General features: G+C 44.7%; 1 protein-coding gene across 1 annotated transcript; it reads right to left on the bottom strand.

Annotated features, from left to right (window-relative positions):
* Positions 1-680: 680 nt before the first annotated feature.
* BFSP2 (beaded filament structural protein 2) lies at positions 681-19,367 on the bottom strand. The gene is made up of 7 exons (XM_085311868.1): positions 18,909-19,367; positions 9,485-9,567; positions 8,601-8,757; positions 7,055-7,216; positions 2,417-2,548; positions 1,702-1,922; positions 681-844 (listed from the first exon to the last, which is right to left on the bottom strand). The coding sequence occupies exons 1-7, from the start codon at positions 19,365-19,367 to the stop codon at positions 841-843; spliced, it is 1,218 nt and encodes a 405-aa protein (XP_085167994.1). The 3' UTR covers positions 681-840.
* Positions 19,368-19,738: the final 371 nt, after the last annotated feature.

Raw genomic sequence — 19,738 nt, 5'->3', positions numbered from 1 at the left:
TGTAATACAATGAAGATGTTAATATTTAAACTATAAAAGAAGAGCTGAAGTACAGGGAGTGTRAAGGGGACAAGTCTTTCATCACAATACCATCAAAATAACAGGGACCACAAAGGGGGAACCAACAATTTGATGCTATGTGGGTTCAAAAATCAAAAGTTAATCATCCAWCCACTATCAAGATACAGCCAGCATATCAAATATATCAAAAAAACAGCAAAGTTGCACAAACTGACACCATAGCTAGTACTCTCAGTATACAGCAGGTATAGGATGTAGTTTTTTCTAGAATAAAGTATATTTACTCAGTACTGCTGCAATGCTTGCATTAGTGCTTATGCTCTTTTACTTACTGCGTCAAGTTAATTTCACACTTTATCTGCTTCAGGTTTATTTGAATTACATGTCACACTAACCAGCTGATAGTCTTATGATACAACAGAGTACTTAACATTTCCACTTGCATGCTATTTGCACAGTGGCAGATAGATTAACCCTAAGAAATAGTTTGTTTCCTGGGAAGTGAAGGGCCTGTGCTTTTAATGTATCATCCTTCAGCTGTCATGAAAAATTCTTGAAGAAAAAAAGTCAAACAAAACCCATGATATTCTTTATTTTATTATAATTTTAACAATACAGGTAAACTGAAATCTGTAAGCAAAGCAATTACATGAGGAGAGTCTAATAAAGTTGTTCAAGCTACAACCTACTTTGACTGTTGAATCAAACTGAATAAAGCAGGCTGTTTTGATGGGTTTTTAGCTTCCARGAACATACTTGGCACTGACATCTTCTACTTTGAATGACAATATTGTCTTCTTTGTGCTAGCAATTTCATAATCAGCTGAAAATAAAAAAGAAAAACAAAAGTAAAATTGTTYGCTACTACAAATAGGAAAGGTGCTGAATCAAATTCTATCTTCAACAGGTGGACTCTGATCAGCTTCAGCAGGATTTGGTGGTATAGCAGAAAACAAATTTGGTGTACTGTGTTTATTTTATTTGAAAATGAAATWTATATAAAATTTACCCCTGAACAGAAGAGTGAATCTGTGGATCATATTYTCCGAGGTTCCATGATTAATGGTGATTAAGTGTCTTAAAAATAATTTTAAAAAGAATCCAAACATTATAAATGTGCTTACAGGTTATTCTCAGGGGACACACATTAAAAATCTGAATTATGTYTCTCCACAAAAGGCACAGTCAGTGAACCAATTATCCTCAGACTCCAGGGGGAACTCATGTGCTTAAAACGAGAGCTTTCTCAGGATCACAGCTTTAATATTTGGACTGTATAGTGGGAGGAAGAGGGGAGGCATCATGTTCCCAAGGCRAGAAACAATAGCACAGTTGTCTTACAGCCATTAATGTAGCCCAGATGCTGTAGTAGCTTTGTAATTTCTCAGATCTCAAATCTTCAGGGAAGTGAGGCTGACAGATCTTCTGCCATATTCCTAAACRCAGTCCTGTGGCACTGTCAGAAACTCCCCATCTCCAACACACCATGCATCCCAGCATGGTGGGATTTAGGATGTTCTTCCACTTAGGCAGTTTCTCCAAATCTAACCATCTACTACCCAGCCTTATTAAACACAAAAACTACTCTAGTCCTTCAGCTTCTAAAGTGCCTTACAACACCTTTCCACAGAGCTCGTGTTTGCTGTGTTCATGGCACGCTTGTTTTTTAATGAGAAATACCTGCTTTGTTCTCCATCCAGAAGACAGTGATACGCAGCGATATCTTTCTCCAGCTGTTGTTTACTGGTCAGCAGGTTGTCACGATCTCGCTGCTGCTGCTCAGTTTCTATTTTGATTTCTCCCATCTCTGCCTCCAGCTTGGAAATGACAGAACCTAGGTTCTGCAGTTCGATGTCATGCCAATGCTTAGCATCGTATAAAGAGTTCTCCAGACCTCTTTTCTGTGAAAGCAGGAGAGCAGGAGTCAAAACAGCTGTTTTTTYATAGGCTTTATAGTAATTTTGATTTAGTTTTGGCTATTGGCTCCATTATATATGCTGAAGTGGAGATTTAATATTTTGAGAATGCCTTTCTTTAGGTACTTTGAAAAAGTGTACATTACTGTAATGCAGATGTTGGACAACTTCACTTACAAGGTCCTGCTGCTACTTGTAGTCTAGAATACTACCCACCCAGCAGTCTCACCAAATAAGTGACCTTATTATTAAGGTCAGTATGAAGATACTAAAGATTGAACTTTGAGACCCAGTTTTCAAATGTTGAACAGTCAGTGCACCAGATCAGAAGAACTCAAAAATGTTCTGGCATCTCTGTAAACAAAATCCGTTTAAAAGGGGATTTCTGCTTAACTCTGCATCCTAAGAAGGAAGTGTTTGCCTCAAAATGCATGTTGAATTCAGATAGAATATACCCTTTGAAAAGCAACGGTACTTACCAAAGTTCTTAAGGATTCAGTTTCTGCTTGCAARCTCTGTATTTTGCAGGCAGTTTCATGAAACTCTGTTCTTAGCCCCTCCACCAGTTCTTCTTCTTGGGTTCGTTCAGCAGCTATTGGTTCAGCTTGTTGCTGGTAAGAGATTATGATTGACATCACAGGGTACTCATATTTTATTTTCCTTATGTCCCCCAGATGACAGTTAATATTGCCGTAGCGTGTGGCAGTTATGATTTAAAGTTTGATTCTGGTCTATTAAATTCCTTGATTGAAAAATGCTAGGTAATTTTTAGCGTCAAAATCATCACGTTTCCATGCATTTACTTTAAAAATAGTTTTATACGTGTGAATGTTTTATCTATGTCAACAAAAGCTGTTCAGCATTTATACAGGAATGTTTAAAGTGACCTATAACAGGAAAACGTTGCTGTAACTAGTCTTATCTTTACAGTGTATTATAAACTTACTTTTAAAACTTATTTTTAAACTTACTTRCTTATTTCTAGATTTCACTTAGTTTTCACTTTATTTCAGAAGTATTCACACCCTGCTTTTTTTCACATAAGATTCTGTGAATCAATGAAGAAATCATATCACATCACAGAGGTCAGAAAAATAATTTCTAGTTAACTAAGATATCAATTTCATGCTTTTAGTGCATGTGATTTTTAATATATGTTTTAATTCAGGTGCCTTGAAAATGGGGGAAGAAAAAGATACTTTAATAAATACAAAATTTCTGTACTTTTAAGAGAGCTGAGATCAAGGTTTTCATCCATGGCATTGGGCTTTCTAGCAAATATGATTCTTTGGTCAAAAGCTGCATTTCTTTTTTTTGGTTGCCACTAACGTTAAACAATGCAAAATACTTCCATTCCACCCTGAATATTTATCTTAGCCCTGTYTTCCTTTCCTGATCATGCATTCTTTTACTTTAAATGTAAGATCAAATTAAAAAAAAATACTTCTGAGACTATACACCAAAAACCATTATTTTACAATAGATTGAGTCATCTGTTGTACTCACCTTTTTTTTTTTTTTTTTTGTAACATGATGTGAACCATACACCTTCATCACTGTGAATGAAATAATCTCAGGTGCAAACAGTCAGTGAAGACTAATGTGTCATTTAAATACCAATTAAGTCTCAAATATAATTCAGAATTTATGAACCTGTGCTGTGCAGGGTTCAGTTTCAATCCAAAGAACAAAACAGGCTTTTTCGAGAAATTACACAAAGCCTATATTTTCCAGAAATACTTGATAGYGGGTTGTGCTTCAGAGAGGCATAATCCCTCCCCAAATACCCATGGACATGGATTAATGATCATGGACCTGCCACTCTGGAGTGATTTGTGTCTGCTGAGCTGCTTTGAGAGCGTAGTCTGCACGTTATTCTCGTACTAGGACTGTTAAGTGCCTCTTCTTTAGTAAGATACGTAGGGAAGGGAGAGCGTCTTTGTCTGTGTCTATAATTTTCAGCCTACGCATGCTGCCTGAAGCCTGGCATCTCTCAGTCACATTCCCCTTAATGGCAGTCTGAATGCTGTGCAAATTCAGGCTGCCTGTAAATCTCACTTGCCCTCACCACAGGTGATGTTGAGACTCCTCCAGAAAGGACCCTGAGCTCTTAAGGCTACCTGGCATTAGTTACATGAATGATACTAAGGCGGAYGGGTGGATGGAGGTGTCCAGGTCAGGCACTAACTATCGAGGATGACACAGCCAGTAAGTGCGCACTGAGTAAGTCATTACACTTTTGGTGCACGCAGGGTTTCTGCATCCTCCTTCCAGGATTACCAGCTGAATCACCCCAAGAGACAACCTGGAGGAGGCTGCTGYGGAGAAGTGCAGACGTAATGCTTGCGCTCTCTTCACTAGGCARTTTGTGTGTCCTGGAGGTTCTGCTCTTCCTGAGACAGTGCACAAGAAAGAGGATCCACTGAATTATGGCGCCTGCAAACAACCAGGTTAATTGAGGGCAAGGATGAAAGCAGCCTCTGAAATCTTTATCGTTTTGTTGCTTGAGTTTCCTATGAATGGCTGATTTGAAACATGTCCATACAGTTCTTCTGGGCTAGGAGTGTAGAATCTTTCATTAATCTGTTTTTCGCGGAATCAAGATAATTAAACGATGTTCAGGGATAGAATACAAACATCCAGGAGTTTACTGCCTGATGGGGCCTTAGCAGCATGAAATCTGCAGAGGGAAGTTGGGTTTATTAATCTCTTAGAGTTCTGGGAATGTGTTAGCAGAACATAATTCATGAGCTTTCCAAAACCTTTTAAGAGGTCTGTCATGGGAGACTACAAGAAGAAGCTGTGTAATCGTGTGCTCAGAGGCAGAGCATTGTCGTCGAACAGCTGGTSGAGAGACAGCGTATGAAGGGGAGGATTAAGGTCCAGTTTCATCATGACAAAAGTTTAACAGCAAGATTCCTTAAGGTTTACTGCAAGAGCCCGTATTAATTAACTGAAATGTGGATGAATCATGGACTAGAAAGATTTGTGGMTGTCAGAGGACTATACAGATTAGCAACAACCAGAGGTGTATGTATGGAGTCAGACTACACGAACAACATCACATCAGTTAAGTGGAGAGCAATGGTCATTACAGCAAAGCGTGTTTCAGGGAGTAATATTAAATAGCTTATATGCCTTAGAAGAGTATAAATTACCTGCATCAGTTTAGGGAAAGGACTCAACCATTATGGACAAACCAGTGGAGAGCTCAGACCAGAATTTTAAAGGTTTAAAACACATCTTAAAAAAAAAAAAGAGGCACCTGTAGAAATTCATATGTTTTGGTGCCCTGAATATCCATGAAAAATATAGTTGAGGTTGCAACTTTAGTCAGAAGAAAAGGCAAATCAGACCAGAGAATTGGTCAGAAAATAATGAAAATACTGCCCTGACACCTAAGCCGAAGCTAGCATATCATTTGAAATGCCCTGGTCTCAATTGGTCAATTGAGAGCAATGCCAAAGAGAGGGTGCAGAGAACGGAAACTAAAACATYAGGGAGCAAAGAAAACTCAAGAAGAAGGACTGAAAAAATAGYGATGAAGAGCAAAGGAACTGCTCTTGCTCCTGTGATGTAAAAGAGCAAGGAAACAGTAAATGATACTGCAAGGTGGCAAATTCCAAACTGGCAAAAATAACATTTTGAGTGAGAATTATTAAACAGTGCAACTTACTGACATGGAATGTCATAAGGCCACAACCTTAGTTAAAGAAAGGGCTGGAAATAATTAGTATAACTCTTTTTTTTTATCTGTATAAATAGTAATGATATCTGTATGAGGTATGAAACTGCATCATCTGGGTTTAATTTGAGACAAAAGCTCTTGAATGTCATATGAGACCCTGCTCAGAACCAGAACTGATCTTTCCAGAAGTCTGCGATATTCCAATTCTTCTTCCCATTACAAAATAAACTAAAGTAAGAACAAATTAAACTAATTCCTAAAGAATTAAGGAATAAGAGCTTAGTCTAAGGTGTGACAGTAGGGATGGATTATGTTATGTCTGCTACTGGCAGCATGTGGTATTGGCCAGAGTCAAAAACAGGATAGTGGGATCTAATGGTCAGGCTAGTATAAGTTGGCAGTTTTCTCTRCAAATGATATCTCTGAGCAGATCTTGGAGGCACGAAGTAAATGAGAAGAAAGAAGCTGTGAGAGTGTCAGTTTGCACAGGAGGAGGGGGAATAAGCAATGCGTGTGCTTGACAGGAAAGTGGGAGCGCCAAAGAATTTGGTGCCATCAGAGTAATTCTCATTGGCTTTACCACCTGCTGCTGCCCCTCATAGCAAATCTGCACCGTAAGACTTATGGGGCTATGTCTTTCTTAAGTACTTCTGTAGCACAGCTGTAGTTATGATTCACTGTGTCATGCTTCATTGTTAACAGTCAACTAAGAAAGAAATGGCTGTTAAAATACAGTGTTATGCGTTGAACTTGATGCTTCAACTCTGCAAAAATACTTATTCAACCAGAGGCTTCAGAAAATGAGTAACTCTTCTTGACAGAGAAAAAGCTGCCTTAAGAAACTCTTCCAGACTCAGCATCAGGAGGTGAGAGAACTTTTAAAGGGAATATTTCAATTACGATCACTTTTCATTTCCATGTTAATATKCAGTCATCCCACCTCTGCTAAAGGAAACAATTTCAAGGAGAAGCCCACAAAAAGTGTGAAGCTGTGTAAATATTGTAGAGCAATGCATCTGGACCTTTTTGATTTGTGGACTCCTTTAAATTCTCTAGTTGAGAAATGGCCCTAATAAGAGCCAGAACCACTGCKGCCCATCCTACACAGGTTTCACCTGAATAGGTTTGTTTTTCTTAACCACCATCTCAGAGTCYTTGAAAGTTTCCAACAGATGCCTGTGATATCAGTAGGGTCATTTCCACTGCTACTTAAAACCATATATCCCAAGGAAGTCACTGATATTTAATGAGAGTGTTTTTTGGTGTGTTTGGACCAAACTCCTTTATATTTTTACCATAATTCTTTGTTTCAAGAAAGTAGGAAGAAAAATAACCCCCAAAGTTACTGCAGGGTATGAGTCATATWTWTWTTTYTTTTTTAGATGCCTTCACGTTGGATTTAATTATAGAGACCTATGTCACCACTTACCTTAGTACGGAGCAGGGCACCTGCCTCAGCACGATTCTTTTCAATATCTCTTTCCCAGTGGATTCTGATTTTTTCCAGTATGTCATCCAAGCCACTCCCAAGAGGAACATCAAGTTCTTCCAGCTGAGATCCTGCAAGCTGTTTGTATAATACCTTCACATCCTTGGGGAAAAAAAAATAGACCCATTTAAAAAAATATAAAGAAACAGTCAGTTGAACAGTAACTTCAGAAGGGCTCGAAGAAGAGCTCTTGGAAGGCTGTTATTCTCGTTGTGCTATATGTATGTGGGCAGATAAGAGCATCAATGCTGACTCTCCTACTTTAACAGCAAAAATTACAATATATGGAAATTTAAAGGGGTCTTGTGAATTTCTTTCAATTTTGTGTGTTTTCCCTCTCATCTGAAACAACTTCCAACTTTCTCAAGATTTACAGGGGTACCGAAACCACCGGGTATTTTTAGCAAAATGACAGCATTGGGAATCTCATGAAACCARGGAGGGCATGAAGCTTTATCTTGGCAACCCAAGTCACTGTGTACATGCCAATGTTGCTGAGATGTTGTGGTTGGAGAAATAACGTAAGAAATGTAAGGCAGGATAGTGCTTCATGTGAGTGAGAAATCTCAGTGCAATCTCTCTTTTACTCTTGAGGCTTCAGCACAACTGCTTGCTGCCCCTTATGTGGGATTAGTGGTAACTCCATAGTCCAACCCTCTGTCAGTAAAGGTGCTTATTTGGGTAAGATTGTGAATTGTGAAACCTGCGTTGTGGAGTCTCCTTCTCTGGAGAYATTCAAGGCCYGCCTGGATGCAACCCTGTCTAACATGCTCTAGGTGACCCTGCTTGAGCAGGGAGATTSGACTACATGATCTCCAGRGGTCCCTTCCAGCCTCACCCATTCTGTGATTCTGTAACCTGTGCTGAAGTGTCTAATCCACCTCCATGCACTAGTTTCGTTCACTGGTGAATGTAATGAGCAAGTGAAACAGTGCTACAAAATCAAGTAGTAATGGTGTACTCTTCCAGCTGCTGGACTCTTTGACTTGCTTCAGTGGTGTGTTGCTCAGAAGTAGAGACTCAGTTTCAGGCACTGAGTAGGTTTGCTAAGTAGAGCAAGAGTTTCCAGTTAATGTACAATGTTATTACAGCAGTACTATCCCWGGTACGGGGTTTGTTCTCTGTACAGCACTTTGTTTACATCTCTGTGATTAGGGATCAGCAGCTGGGATTTTGACGTAAGTGACTTTCCCAGTCCATGAATATCCTGTGATGTATAGTAAGAAATGAAGTGACAGTGTTTCTTCCACACCATATTCATCAGATGAGAAAAAACTAAAAATTGTAAGTAGGTAATTTTAATCATGCCTCAAAGGTTAGTGCTTTAAACTAGCAGAGAGAAGAAAAATAGGAACAATTTTCAGAAGAATCCTACCATCCATATATGACAGGTGTAGCTTTTTAACACTTACTTAGCCAGATGAATCATCCCAACTAGCCAAAACAGCCACACATTAGCTTTGCAGTGTCCCAAGTTTGGACTTACTTCTTCATGATTCTTTGACAGCAAAGCTAGTTCTTCTTTCATGCTTTCTATCTGACTCTCCAGCTCCATTTTAGTTAAATTAGCATCATCAATCACTTTATATAGGGAATTAATTTCATCTTCCACTGCCTTTCTGAATGGCTGCTCATTTTCATACCTGCAGAGAAAAAAAAATGTAATAAGCACAGCTCAGCAAGAAAAATTTTCTTTTTTTTTTTCTTTTTTTAAATGACACCATCATGCTAATTAGGTGGTGTGCTCCAGACAGAGGCACAGAAACACAGARGACATGCCTTGCCCTCTCCTTGTCTTGATGCACTTCAATTCCACTGCTAAAGCAGTCTCGAGTGCCYCATCATTAACTCAGGGTTTAATAAAACAGGGTTAGTTAGCACTCTGGGCTACAATACTATCAAACTGTCAGTATTTCTGAATAAGAATGGAGAGGTGGGTACCCTCTGCTACAGGAATATGTGTATCATATGCTTAGGTTTTCCTTTTAACTTAGATTATTGGTTCTAAAACCTTTCATTTCAAAATTTAAACTAAAAATTATATGAATGTCTGTGTTTGTAAAATATCAACCCAAAATTTGAATGAATACTGTCCTTTCAAAAGAGACTGGGGGCAGTACATCAGAGGTTAGTTTAAATAACTTTGCCAGTGGACATTTTTCATTACTATAAATCTTGAAAATGTTCTTCCAAATTAATGTCAGTGTCATAATTATTTTGCCATGTTCACTTCTCAAGTTAGGTGGTTGAGTAGCCAACATAAAAGAAATGAGTCCATTCTACGCATTAACCATTACTCCCCTACAGGGTAAGCCCTTGTTAAGGTAAAATCTCAAAGAAATTGGCCGGTKAGGTGCTTCACAAGACTACCTGGCTTTAAAATCTTCAGCACAAGCTTGAATGTTCTCTGTGTGCAACATAAGACGAGCATTTTCAAGGACTGCTTCGCCCACCTACAAGGGAGAAACAATAGAGTTCGAACAATTAAGAATATTAGCATGTTAGCTGTGTGCGTTGTACATACGTTTTAAGCAGATGCATAGTTTTGATTCTGAAAACAATCTTTTAGCCTAGGGCTGTTCAAGTGATTCATTCCAGATAATTTAATCAACGGGTTTCATACCTACCAATTCACAAATTGTCTGCAAATAGGCTGTAATTTTTCAGCAATCTTTTCATTGCTCCCGACCATTCAGCTTCTGTGTAGAAACACATTTATTCTCATTGTCGGCTTGATTACACAAGGAGTAAAAGTCATTACTGGGCACAARGTATGTTTATCATTTAAGTCCCACTTATATTTTCTAGATACGGTTTAAGTAGCACTCACGCAGTTTCTGTTACACTTCCCATATCAGCAATCCTCCTTGGGGTTGTACACTTCAGTGAGCCAAGGAATATTTGTTTCTCTAATRCCTCGTGAGCAGTTTTCAGACTCCCAGATTTTGTTCTCTGATGGGCTTGGTAAGTTCTTGTGACAGGCACGAGACCTAAGCAACAGGCAGCCTTCAACAATTATACTGGTGAATGTGAAATGCTATGTGAAGACTGTACAAAAAACATTGTGGTATTGTTGCTTGGTGCATCTTTAACRCCCAGAAGGCACCTGAAGGATATTCAAACCTGAAAGATTTGCTACATAGCAGCATGTTCTGATTCAAAAAGGCTTTATAAAGCAGTAAAAAGTAAAAAAGACCACTGCCTGCTCCAGAGTCACAGGTGCAGAGGAGAGGAATGATGAATTGCCAAATCTGCTACAAGGTTCACTGTGAAATGGAAAAGTCTTCTCCACAACTAATTAGTACGGAGCTCCCGGAGGCCTGGCCATCCTACGGTCTGTGCTGTCACTATMACTGTCACTGTCAACCTCCAGCTGCTGAAATGAAGATGGACTTGCTAAGGTGATCCTCATGGCTCACCCTGGAAGTGCCGGGGGAAGGTGGCCCTCTGAGTGCCCCAGGGCCAGGCACACGCAACTTGGGGCGCTGTACCAGTCCATGAGCACACAGGTGGGAACACCCCCAATATGGCCTTAGTAGGCCAGGACAGATATAGCCACAGCTCAGGTCTTTGCTCTAAGGGAGCACAGCTGAAAAAGCTGATGGTGGGTGGCTGGAGATCTGAGTGGGTTACCTTGAAGGACGCTGGGTAGTGTTAACGGGAGCAGCTAGCCTTTTGAGCTGCAACAGGCTCTGTAAACACAAATCCCTGTCTTCTTTTTCAGGATTTATCCATGGAGATTTGYGGTTGAAACCAAACCAGATCATGAATAAGAGTAGCTTTTAAACAGGCCAGGAGAGTTCTTCCTTGGCTAATTAAGTTTGCAACTAAATGAGATGCGAATATCCCTTAAGCATTCTGCTCTGTAGGTGAAAAGGCAGTGCAGTATGACAACATCAAGGCTGCATCCAGACAAGTTATCTGGATAGCACAGCTGCCTTAGCATGATGCTCCTACCTACTCTTTGGCCTGCTGCTCAGTGAAGAAGTGGAGATGGAAACATGAGGCTGAAGCACTGTTGCATGGCAATTAACATTCATCCTCACTCAAAGTGGCTTATCATAATCGCATAGAGTAGGAACTAGCAAATACRAAGTATGATATGTGTGAAGATATTTGATAAGGAGAAATCTATAGGAATAACCTATTCCCCACACTGAAAGTCCATAACGGAACACGATGKTCAGAGCACTCTAGATGTTAAAAATCTAGGCACTGGAGAAAAAAATAACGATCTACTTGCTTCTTACCTACTGTTAGGAAAAAAAAAAGAGTGGCTGAGGCTGGAAGCCTGTAGTTAGAGGTAATTCCTACCAACTCCAGCTTTGCTTGATTTCCACAGGAAACAGATGTATTACATGAGCTGCCAATTTTTCTTGAATAACTGTGGGACCTCTTGGCCAATTCCAACCAATACTGTGAGGGACAGGCCATCTCAAAGATACTCAGCTCCGACATGTTTCATGAAAACAGCACCAAGATAGAGAAGAGAAATCCCGTGAATGCTGCCACTAGAGAAAAAAACTGGCAGTCTAAGCATGACAGCTTCAGAACTTAGAGAAGCCACACAAGTCAGAGATGCTATGAAAGCCATGGCTGTGGGGGAAAAGATGGTATCTTATTGCATGCCAGCTAATGCAACCGTGCGGCACAAAAGTATAGAAGACCTTTATGTGCTCTGTTGCACACCGAACTGCTTACTTATTTGAGAAATATCAGCTCATGTTCATTGTTCAACTCCTTATTTCCCTCTCCTCACTTTTTTACAGTCCCACTTCACTAGCACTGGCCTAGCTGACTTTGGGGCCATGATGCTGTAAGCCTGGCCCACCAGGACCCCTTCTGAAAGGTGCAGCGAAGACATTTAGTCTTTCTTTGTACATGCAGCAGCAACGGCAAGGTAGAGGCTACTGTCTGCAGATGCCTTACAGCCCTTTAACTGTCACTCTCTAGGAGCGAGCAAGAAGCAGAATTGGGCATACCCAGTTCTTTGATCCAAACACCGAACTTTTTTTTTTACTTCTAATTTTTGGAAAATTTACTCTTGACCTCACTTTTTTTTTTTTTTTTTAATTCCTTCATGTTTCTACAGAAATAACCTTATTTTATCTTCCTGCAACTCATACACGTGTGGATGCTTCACAGAAGTTTTTGCTGTTCTCAAGTCAGGAAAAGAAATGTTGCCCTGTGATTTACCGTGACCAGTCAAAACAAGCCCATATGTCTCAGCCAGCCTACGTGGTTACAGTATCTGGCTGCATATCTGAGAAAAATAAACGCCTTGAGGAAATCTTAGTATTACATGTGTTCATGAAATGTTCACGTTCTTCAAACTATACACTGCAAATTGGGAGTTATATTAATCACCCGGTTTAGGAARTTGAATTCAGTTTAAAATGGCTTTTGGTCTGCGATGAAGCTAAAAGCAGGGGAATAACTGGTAGTTTTCTTGAAGCATTTGGGGCAACTTCTTACCTGTCCCACAGCGGAGGTCTTTATCAAAGCCCTAGTGCCACACTCTCGAGGACTTTGTCAATCCGTGAGCCTCCGTTCAGGAGCAGCTTACTCCCCACTTCATAAACTCGCAGCTAATACCGAACAGACAGTGACAAAATCTAGAGACTTCCAGTTCTAGGCCCAAACTTGAGTTGTGCCGTGCAAGTACGGACTGTATAGAAACCTYGAACGCTTAGGAGGTCGCAAGTCAGCAGGACTCGGTCTTTCAGCACTCCTGAAAATGAGCCGTAGACTGTTTGAATACAAGAGTGAATCCGAAGGATAAATAATTACACGGCAGCTCCTACGTAGAAAGCAAGTTTCTAGACGAAGCATCTCTGGTTTACGTCGGCTACGAAAGCCTTTTGGTAGGCTCGAAGAGAGAAGACGCGAGACCTCCGTCCAGCGGCTCTTCGGTTTGATTCAGTTCTCCTAGTAACCGACAGCCGGCCGCGAGCGTTCGGCGTCGGCGAGACCGACCGGCTGCGCGCTTCGCTGCCGCCCGCGTCGGGACGCAAGGGGACAGCCTGGCCGGGCCACCGCTTCCCGCCTTGGAGGAGCGGAGCAGAGGAGCGCGGCGCTCTGCCGGGACTCGCGGAGGCTCGCGCGGCGTCCTCCGAGCGCGGGCGCTGCTGCTAGCRACAGCTCCGCTCCGCTGCGCGCTGTCTTTCTGCGCCAGGATCTGTGCTGCACGTGCAGYTTTTCCAGTTCTTCAGTTAACGCTGAATATTCATGATATAGCACAAGTAGAGAGCGTCAAAAATTTCCTTTGATTTCACTGGGATTTTAAGGACATGAAAACGCATTTTTTAATTTTTGGCAAAATATTCTTGCTTGAATAGGAGCTTCTGATTCATCAGACTGCCGCAAGTGGCCCAGCTACTAGCTTATGTCTGACAGCAAACAAAAGCAGCTGCTTCGGGGGGGGGTTTGCAAACTCCGTCTGTCACTAGGTGTGACGTGATACCGCCGCTCGGAGGGGGAATCTGCCCCCGGCGGCTACAGCAGCTTTCGCTCTTTGACGGAGATCTCCCTAAATTTGGAATTGCAGGGTTTACGGCACCTTTCAGATTCCGTAGCCGATACATGTAACCGATAGCTTTCAGCTATATGTAACTGAGAGCTTTGTACGTTCTTTTTGTCCTTACAAATGTCTAATCTGATTTTGAATGCTGCTAAGTTCACGGCCTCAGGTGTGGCCTGTCTCATGGCTTAATTATTCACGTAGTGGAAAATTATTTGGCTTGTAATTTGGCTGCAGTTTCAGCGAATGATCCCTTCATGGAAAAAGAACGGAAGACCCTGTCTAGTCTTTCCTACCACAGACTTAAAGAAATCGTTGCTATCAGGCCGCGGTCTCCAGGGCGTTTTAATTCTCAGCCGAGCCCGGCTAGGAGCCTGCAAGGCAGTGCGGCCGCGCGGAAACCCGGCAAGCTGCTTTCGGTCGTGCTTTCCGCACCCGGCCCGTTCCCCGAGCCTCAGGGGAGCAGGCGCAAAGGGAGGACTGTTGCTTAGGCAAAGAAATACCTGGATAGGGGCTGGGAAGACTGAGGCGTCCTTTGCTGAGTCCTGCTGCGCCCGGGACACCAGGACTTCATTCGTAGATCTAGTATTTCACAAATAAACAGGGCTACACCAAAAAGTGCCTGATTCTCAAAGCGGCATCTCCTCCTGGAGAAACAACCCGTGAAAACTTTGACRTTGGCTATCCACAGGGATTGAAAACTAATAATCCCACCCAACGGCTGCACCCGAGAGGACGTAACTCGCACTAATTCGTTGCCGGCCCCTGCGCGGCGGCTGAGCAAGCTGCGTTGCGGTTTGCGAGGGTTCGTCGCGCCCTCAAGGCCGGGAGCGGACGGGTCCCGAGGCGCCGTCGGCAGAGCGCGCGACGAYGTTGCGACGAGGGCGGGAGAGGGGCCCCGGCCGCTCCGCTCCTTGCCCCGCGGGAGACGCCTCGGCGCTTTCGACTCCAGCCCTGGCCATCTCCCGGGACGGGCAGCCAGCGGGGCCAGGCGCAAGCAGAGGCATCGCTCCGGGAAACTCCCGTGAGCTTTCCGGCTCTCACGGCCGTGCCGTGGGGATGCGATCGTCTCCAAGTCTCTCTCTCTCTTGCCCCGTCTCCCGCGTACCGTAACCGCGCGGTCCCGGAGGCTGAGCTTGGCCCTCGTCTCGTAAGTGCGCCAAGGTTATTTCGAGCATTCCCTTTTCCCGGGTGCTGCACCGCTCCGCGGGAAGGAATCATCATTACAAATAACCTTCRGTATTGCAGAAGAGACCCATTTAATTAGACATTTAAATCTCTTTGGCATTTTCCGTAAGAACGGTGGGATCAAGACTGAGGGAAAGGAGTACGAGCAGGATGAAATAAGGTGAATTTTTATTTCTGTCACATAAATCGCTCTCGGCAAGGTTTTCTTGTTTCGCTCGGTTCCTGCGAAAACCCTCCTGCCTCGCGCCTGTGCCGATCGGAGCGCGCGCACGCGCGTCGCCCGCTCTGCCAAGGACCGGCTGCCCAGACTGAGAGCCAGCACCGAGCGCGGCGCCGTCGCGCCGAGGCCGCTGGCTCCGCGTCCCTAACCCGCCGCCGCGGCAGCTCCGGCCGCCCCCGCGGAGCAGCGGGGACGAAGCCCTTCGATTTCCAGACCCCCTGCCTCCCCCGTCACCCCGCATCGATCCGTGGACTTCCCTCGGCTTCGACCTCCTCCAAACCTGCCGGTGCCGGGGGCTGCCAGCTTAGGGGCAGCTGCCCGAGCGACCTTCCAGGGTTTTAGGGCTACCGGGGGTCTCTCCCCGGGGGGAAAAAAACTCTCCTGCGGTGCGTTCAGCTCCCACAGACGAGGGGACCGAACGCACCGCRGGCTCCCGCGGTGCTACGCCAGCGGGCTTCGGCCGCGACGCGTCGGATGCCTGCCGGAAATCCAAACCGAGAGCCAGAAGTTATTTTTGCAAGTGTAGTTGTCAGGTATCCATCATCCATCCATGAAACCTGACTTCCGAGCGCTTTTTACTTTTCCTACTTGAACTCAGTGCAGAGTCAGGACACTTATTTCATGGTACCACGGCTGTTCCCGTGGCAACTGCTTTGATTTCGTTTTGATAAGCAGGACAGTTTGGGAGTTAATGCTGGCACCTGTTGGCCAGTTCATCAGTGTTTGGGCTGGATAAGGTCCTACTTTCGTTTTTATCTTGATGTTCAATGTAAACAAATTGCAGAAACCARTTAGTCAGAATTGTACATCTTATCTCTGATTATATCTGAGAAAGAAAAAAAAAATGATGCATCTTTGATCTAATCGATCCATTATTGATTTGACATAACTTAAAAACCCTCTAATTCTCTGTATTCTCTAATCTGTTTTAATAGTTAAATAGATATAGATGCTGCTAATCTTATTGTCTATTTTTCTATGATACTTGCAGCTGTTATTATTTCATTGCTTTATTTTTCTTGTTTCTATGTAGGAAGATCCCAGTATTCTAGACTTAAATATGAGCTGCATTTGTTTACTTATAAAAAGCAGAGGTAAGGAAAAGGTGGCAAGACAAYGGAAAGAAAAGCCCTCCCCACCCCCAAAAGCATTTGGGTGAAAAATTAAGTATGTTCCTCTGCATTACAACATTGTCTTCCATATACGTAAAATCAAACAGGCTGTCTTAAAGCACCTGCAGTCCTAGCTTTCTTGACTTGAGCTGTAAGCCCTTGTAGGTTTTACAGGGTAGTGGTGGTGGGTCTAYGACTTCAGAACAGGACACTCATCAGAAGAAAGTAGGATTCCTGGCTGAAAAGCATTACCTCCTCCCCACGCTGTCTTCCATCAAAGCCCTTTACAGCAGCTAGACTGCTTCATGCATATACTGCTTTTTATAAGCACCCTAGACTCTGCACCTCCATTGCCTGCTGGAGTCAGTCTCTTCAGCAAGCTTTATAGGATTAGTGGTGCCAATGACATTTAACATCTTTAAAAGTCAGTGCTTAACTGGGCACTACTGCTCACATGATCTTTGTCTAACATTTTATGCCACTGTCTAGTAAAATACRAGATTCAGATGACAGATATACAGCCAGAAGGCTACAAATATCTTAGATATGCAGCCCAGTTGAAATACACCCCTGCCCATGCCAGAGGAGAAACACTGTCCGGACAGCCTGAGGTGAAATGCAAGATTGGCTCAGGGAAGTTGTTTTCCAACAATAAACGTTTTCTATGACTATGCAGAGCTACCAGACACGAGGCTGAAGTGCAGGGCATCAAGAGAAATGTATGCATGCTGCTGTTCCTCAGCTCTTTGGGCTCCCTTCCTCTCCCCRTTTTGCCAGCAGCAGCAACGTAAGGGAAGCAAAGCAGCACCTGCTCCTGTTCCTCCTCCGGGAGCCCTGCAGGTTTTGGGGCAGCTCCTTGCAGGGAGCGGGTCAGGGAGGGCTCTTTCACCCAACATATGCAAACAGGGCTGGAGCGCCCCACGCTCAGGTTCCCTCACCCCCTCTTTGCAATCGTCCCCTTCTCCCACTCCCCAGGGCTCTTGCTTTCAGCAATAGCCACTGCTCTGCTCCCCATCCTGTCCCCTGGCTTCCGCCCAGGGCTGAGGAAACCAGCTACACTGGGGAGAAGGTGCTGCAAACCTGGATGAGGTGTCCTAATGAGACCAGTTGAGATGATGGATACAAGCTGCCTGCACAACTTTGCMTAGGAGCTACATGTACACTGGCCAAAGGACAAGATTTTTAAATCTGTTCAGGATCTGGTTGTCCTGAAGACTCAGGCTGTAGATGGCACAGTCAAGGCCGTGCAGGGTATCAGGTCTCTTAGAGTCACAWGGACTTTGGTGCTTCACGAGCCCTGGAGAACTGAGCTAAGTGGTTAGTTTCACATGTAGGCCTGGTGGGCAAGCTGGGCCCTAGAGACATTGAATGATTCAAATTGTACCACGTGAGCCAGGCAGTAAGACTAGCCATCTAGTCCATTTTTGGAAGGCAGGATGGATGTGCTTATACACCTTTGCGGGAGCCTTAGGGGTCCTCATCTTTCCAACCCCCTCTGGTGGTGTCCCATTCCCAAGGGGAGACAACCATACGGGCTGCTTTTCAGTGACAAAATCACCCTTTCAGTCCCTGCCACCTGCACGAAGGCGCTGGCTCTGTTCCCTCTACGGTCAACAGAGGACAATGTTCACGCTCAAGCCACAACATGCTGATGCGTGGATGCCATCACCCGGTTCACCTGCAGCAGCTCCCAGCAGAGCCGGGGACCGACCCCAGCTCTCGCAGCAGGCGGCTTGGAGCGTTAACGGCCGGGGAGCAAGGATTAAACCCTCGGCGGGTTTCGCTTTCCCAAGCCTTTGTGAAAGGCCTGGTTCTCCAAAGGAGAAGATTATGGGATGGAAACCAGGAGCGAGACTCTGACCAYGTGGGCTTGATCCACGACTCGGCTGCTGACCCCAAGCCAACTTCCCCGCCAGGCTGGGCACCGCGTCCCCGACCCCTCCGGGGCAGAGACCTGCCAGGCGCACCGAGACCTCGGGGCAGCAAATCTCAGTTTTCTCTGCAAGCAGAACATTAGCAGGCAAATTCTTCCTGGTTTTAACTTTACTCTTTCGTTCTACCAACTGAAGGGACYGTTTCTATCATCTTCCAGGGCTTGTTTTTAAACCACTAGGTCAATGCAAACACTAATTCACACTCCCATGGTCAACRCTTTCCTTCCCAGGCTCCCTGGGAAACGCGCAGCCTGCCCTGTGCACACGACAGGGGAGTAAGGGGGAGGCAAGGGAAGGGAAGGCAGCACTCATTTGTAGCCATGTAATTATTATTTTTAAATAAATAGAAYTTTTTGAAAATGTGATTAAGCAAACAAGAGAATAATGTAAAAATCTGAATTGCTAATTAAAAAAAAAACCTCCAGCATACTTGTAATGATATCATGTTGATGGATAAACTAATTCAGTCCTAGCAGTTCTTTTAATAATATTGCTGCTCAGTGTAATAACCACCAGCAAGGAAGGAAAAAAAAAAAAAAAAGCGCCACCCATTTTAATCAGACCAGACTATTGAACCTTGGGGTGCATTTCAATGGCCCCCACACACAGAAGCCTGAGGCAATTCTCCTGCTTAATAGGCATTTTCCACAACACCCRTGAGATGATAATGCTAATTATCACGAAGATAGATGTAAAACCCTGCGTCRAGGGTGCCGTGCATTGGCATCCGGGTGCATTTATCATCGGCGTCAGACCTCGGCACTCAGGACTGCTAATGAGCTGTGCGCCGCCCCCCCGCGAAAAGGGCTCTYGCCCTTACCTGGTGGTAGATGGCCTCCCAGTTCTCCCTCAGCGCTCCCCAGGTGCTGATGGCGGAGGACTTCTTGTCSAGGTAGACTCTGATGTGCTCCTCCAGCTCTTGGTTGACCTGCTCGAGAGCTCGCACCTTCTCTATGTACTCCACCAAGCAGCCGTTCAGGCTCTCGTAGGAGAAGCCTCGGCCCTTCTCCAGCCCCGGGGCCAGGGGCACGGCGGAGCAGGAGCTGCGCAAGCCCTGCAGGAAGACGCTGGTGATGCCCAGGGCTCTGCGGGACACCCGAGTCCCCAGGCTGCTCACTCCTCCCGGGGGCGCCGTGCCCACGTAGACACCCGGGGGTCTTCCTCCGGCGCCGATGCTGACCCGGCGGCCGGGCGCCCCCGAGCTTTCCGGCGCTGCCGCCGAGGAGGAGGAGGGGGGCTGCTGCCCCAGGAACGAAGACCGACGTCTCGGCAAGGGCATGCTGCAGCTGGAGCCCGCCGAGCCGGCCGGGCCGCTTCGCCCCGCTGCGGTCCCCGCGCTGGTGGGATCTGCCGAGCCAAGCAGGTTTGGGCTCGGTGTTGTTTCGGCTTTGTCCAGCAGCCTTCTGGAACATCAGCCCCGCGCAGCCCCGGCGCGCTTATCACATTGTCCGGGGCTTTCCACGGCGTCAGCAATCCATTTCAAGAGAAATCTCTCTGCTGCTGCTGCTGCAAATACGGCTGATGAAAAGCACAATGGTGTTTACAGGGACAGTAGGACAGGAATTCATTACGACGTAGGCGTTGAAATACCCACCAGTGTTTTCTACCCTGATAGCCAGATGATTTCCTATCCTATGCCCACATGTATCT

The sequence above is a fragment of the Rhea americana genome, unplaced genomic scaffold, assembly GCF_003343005.1.
Source record: "Rhea americana isolate MKP2758 unplaced genomic scaffold, rheAme1 scaffold_35, whole genome shotgun sequence".
Lineage (NCBI taxonomy): Eukaryota > Metazoa > Chordata > Aves > Rheiformes > Rheidae > Rhea > Rhea americana.
Note: the sequence above shows the minus strand (reverse complement) of the source record. Positions and strands in the feature narration are given on the sequence as shown.